Consider the following 3,560-nt stretch of genomic DNA (forward strand, 5'->3'; position numbering starts at 1 on the left):
GGCCTAGTTCCACTTTCTTAAGACAAAGGTTGCTTTTAAAAGATCGTTTTTAGACTTGTTCATGGTTTCATGTGTACCGTAATTTCTATAAACAGAAGTCTTTTTTTTTTAATTTATTAATCTGTTAAAATTATCCTGGCTTTGTAGGATGTCTTACTATCTGGTAAACTGTTTCTTCCAGTCTTTTAAAAAACAGTTTTGACACTGGGCACAGTGGCTCATGTCTGTAATCCCCGCACTTGGGAGGCCGAGGCAGGTGGATCACTTGAGGCTACCCTGGGCAACATAGGGGAGGCCCTGTCCCTACAAAAAATTTTTAAAAAAATTAGCCAGGCGTCTGGCATGTACCTGTAGTGCCAGCTACTGAGGAGGCTAAGGTGGAGGATCACTTGGGCCCAGGCATTGGAGGCTGCAGTGAGCTGTCATCATGCCACTGCACTCCAGCCTGGGTGACAGAGCAAAACCCTGTCTCATAAATAAATAAATAGATAGATAGTTAAGTTTGTCAAAAATTCGTAGGGGCCAGGCACAGTGGCTCATGCCTGTAATCCTAGCACTTAGGAATGCTGAGGTTGGGGAATTGCTTGAAGTCAGGAGTTCAAGACCTGCCTAAGCAAGAGCAAGACCCCGTCTCTACCAAAAGTAGAAAAATAAGGCATGGTGGTATGCACCTGTAGCCCAGCTACTTGGGAGGCTGAGGCAGGAGGTTCACTTGAGTCCAGGAGTTTGAGGTTGCAGTGAGCTATGATGATGCCACTGTACTCTATCTTGGGTGACAGAGCAATACCCCATCTCAAAAAAAAAATTATAGAAACTTTTGTTGGAATTGCTTTGAATTTATTGAGTAACTTGGGGTAGATTTGGAACATTTAAAATAATCTCTTTCTATGAATATGGGGAATGTGTGTCAAAATTTCTTGAAGTTGTCTTTTCTATCTTTTAATAGAATTTTACTTTTTCCTTCTGTGGAAGTCTTGTGTGGTTCTTAGAAATAGTGCTTTATAAATGATTTTTGGTGGTGTGGCGGAACTCTGGTTTTTGATTTTTCTTTATGTTGCTCTTGTGTCTGACAGCTTAATTGAATTATCTTACTAGATCTAATAATTTGTCATCATTTCCATTGGATTTTCTAGCCAAATGTAAAGACAGTTTGCTAATTTCCATCCAGTTTTTAAACCTACCAAATTATTTTTTTCATGAATTAGCCAGCACTGCCATTTTACACAGTGGTATTGGTATAGTGGATTTTTTTTCTGTAATTAAAGGAATTGCTTCTGAACTTTTGATTTGAGGTAGGATGTTTATTTTAAATTTTTGTTCTTACATCTTTGTGCTGTCAGCATCTTGTACAGTGTTCTAAGTGCTCAATAGATGTTTATAAAAACAAAGGAATGAGATCTTTCTCTTCTGAAAATTCAAGCCTAAAAAGAATTACTCCTTTCTGAGGAGATTGGATTTATTATGAAGGTCATGTTTAGGGCAGAGTGTAGGGAGTGAAATTTATTAAGTGTAAAAGGTTAAAACACATTCTGTATTCTCAATAGTTATCATAATTATCCTCTTTGTTCTCTGGAGACTAGAGAAGAGTGAACGAAAATGGATGTTGTGACTACCTCATGCTCATCCCTAAGACTCTCCAAATTGATTCTCCCTCTGTTGCTTTCGCTACTACTACTAAGTTGACTTTCATTTTCCCTCTAGATAACCGAGGAGATGATGGATCAGGCAAATGATAAGAAAGTTGCAGCCATTGAAGCCCTAAATGATGGTGAGTAATTTTTTTCTTCTCTTTGCTACAGACTCTTCTTTATCTATTTCAACTTTTAATTTATACCCATCAATTGTTCCCAGCCAGTGCTCTTCCAGACCATTCCTTTTCTGTGCTAATCTTCTCGTCATTTCCCTACCGCCTAAGATTTCTATCCAACATTTGTTTATTTAGTGCCTTCTGTATTCCTGGCAGTTTTATGCTTTTGTGTACATTACTTCAGTGAAACCCCATACTAACCCATTTTATAGATAGACAACGTGAAGACTCACAGGGGCTGTGACTTGCCAAAGACCTTTGCCATACTTCATTATTTTTGTCACTCGTTTTGGCATATTGCCCTTTCTCCCCTATTTTCTTATTTTATTGTCTCAGTAATATTTAACAAAATGAAAATGAACCCACCACCTAATAAATCATGTTTTTGTTTTTCCATGTTTGTTTCTATACTCTCTGTTCATGTGGGTGTGTGAATTTAACCTAGTTCTAATTTTCAAATATGTGCAATTCTATAGTATATTCAAAGTGATAAAACATTAGTATTATAAGCCAGGGTTTGTGAGTTCAAGGCCAACGTAGGCTTGCTAAAAGCACTTTTGTTTGGAGAATATAGTTAAAAGCTGGGCTATGGAGCCAGAGTGCCTTTCTTGTGGGGAGGAGTCAGGGGAGGGAGAGACTACAGGCTCACACCACCACAACTGCCTAATTTTTAAATTTTTTTAGGGACGGGGTCCCACTATTGCCCGGGTTGGTCTTAAACTCCTGGCCTCAGGCGATAGAATACCTTGATTTGAACCTAGTCTGATACTTAACTGTGGCTGTTTTCCCACTGCAGAAGCATCACTGAGTAGTTATTATAGATTGTATGGTCTGCAAAGCCTAAAATTATTTTACGGGCCTTTCCAGAAAAAGTTTGCCAACTCATAACTAGATAATAGGAGGAGCCATTTATTTAGTTGGGATGATGGGAATGGGGAATAGATTTGGAGACGGCTTAGGAATTAAGAGTTCAGATTTGAATATGGTAGGTGTGAGTTGCTTATTAGAGATCTAAATGTAATTACCTATAGTAGATATCTGCAGTTGTAACTAATAAGACTGAATATTTTTCTGTCTTGTTTTCATGAGTTCTTTTAAAGTCCTTTACTCATTCACTAACTGGGTAAATATTTTTCACAGTGAATTGTGACATTTATTTTAAAATTGAGTTTGGCTTGTCTCCCCAAGAGTTAGACTTTGTGCAAAGAACTCTTCTAATTTTATAGTATGCTTTATTTCTTGAATATTTCTTAAGAGACTAATAAGTTAACTATGAGAATAGGATACAGTGAATAAATTTTAAATATAGGTTATGGTATTTTGTGAGTTCTAGCTTTCTTGAATTTTTGTACCTTTTCTTCAGTAGTATATTGCTGTGGTTTTTAAAAATCAGCCCTGTGAAGTTATGTGAGTATTTTTTCCTTTTAAAGCTTAATTTTATCGTTTTAATTTAATGATACAAGAAAGTCAATGGAATAAAATTAATTTACCTTATCCTTTAAATTGATTTTACCCTTTTACTTTTTTCTTAATTAAAAAATCAGTATTGATCTAACAATATGGTATTCTGCTATGGGGTTATGTACCCATAAATTGTCCTGTTTCAAGTGAGTTACACTACATGTGTGATAAAGGTTTGCTTTCAAGAGCCAGTTTTTAAGAGACAGGGTCTTGTTCTGTCACTAGACTAAAGTGCAGTGGCAGGATCATAGCTCGCTGTCGCCTCGAACTCCAAGGCTCAAGTGATCCTCCT

The 3,560-nt window shown here is 36.9% G+C and overlaps 1 protein-coding gene across 1 annotated transcript in view; it reads left to right on the plus strand.

Moving 5' to 3' along the window:
- ST13 (suppression of tumorigenicity 13 (colon carcinoma) (Hsp70 interacting protein)) overlaps positions 1–3,560 on the plus strand; it is a 33,632-nt gene that overhangs the window by 15,654 nt on the left and 14,418 nt on the right. The window contains exon 5 of the mRNA XM_012637975.1: positions 1,702–1,772. Within this exon, the coding sequence (XP_012493429.1) occupies positions 1,702–1,772 (71 nt within the window). The remainder of the gene's footprint in view (positions 1–1,701; positions 1,773–3,560) is intronic.

Source organism: Propithecus coquereli, unplaced genomic scaffold (assembly GCF_000956105.1).
Source record: "Propithecus coquereli isolate 6110/MARCELLA unplaced genomic scaffold, Pcoq_1.0 Scaffold126, whole genome shotgun sequence".
NCBI lineage: Eukaryota > Metazoa > Chordata > Mammalia > Primates > Indriidae > Propithecus > Propithecus coquereli.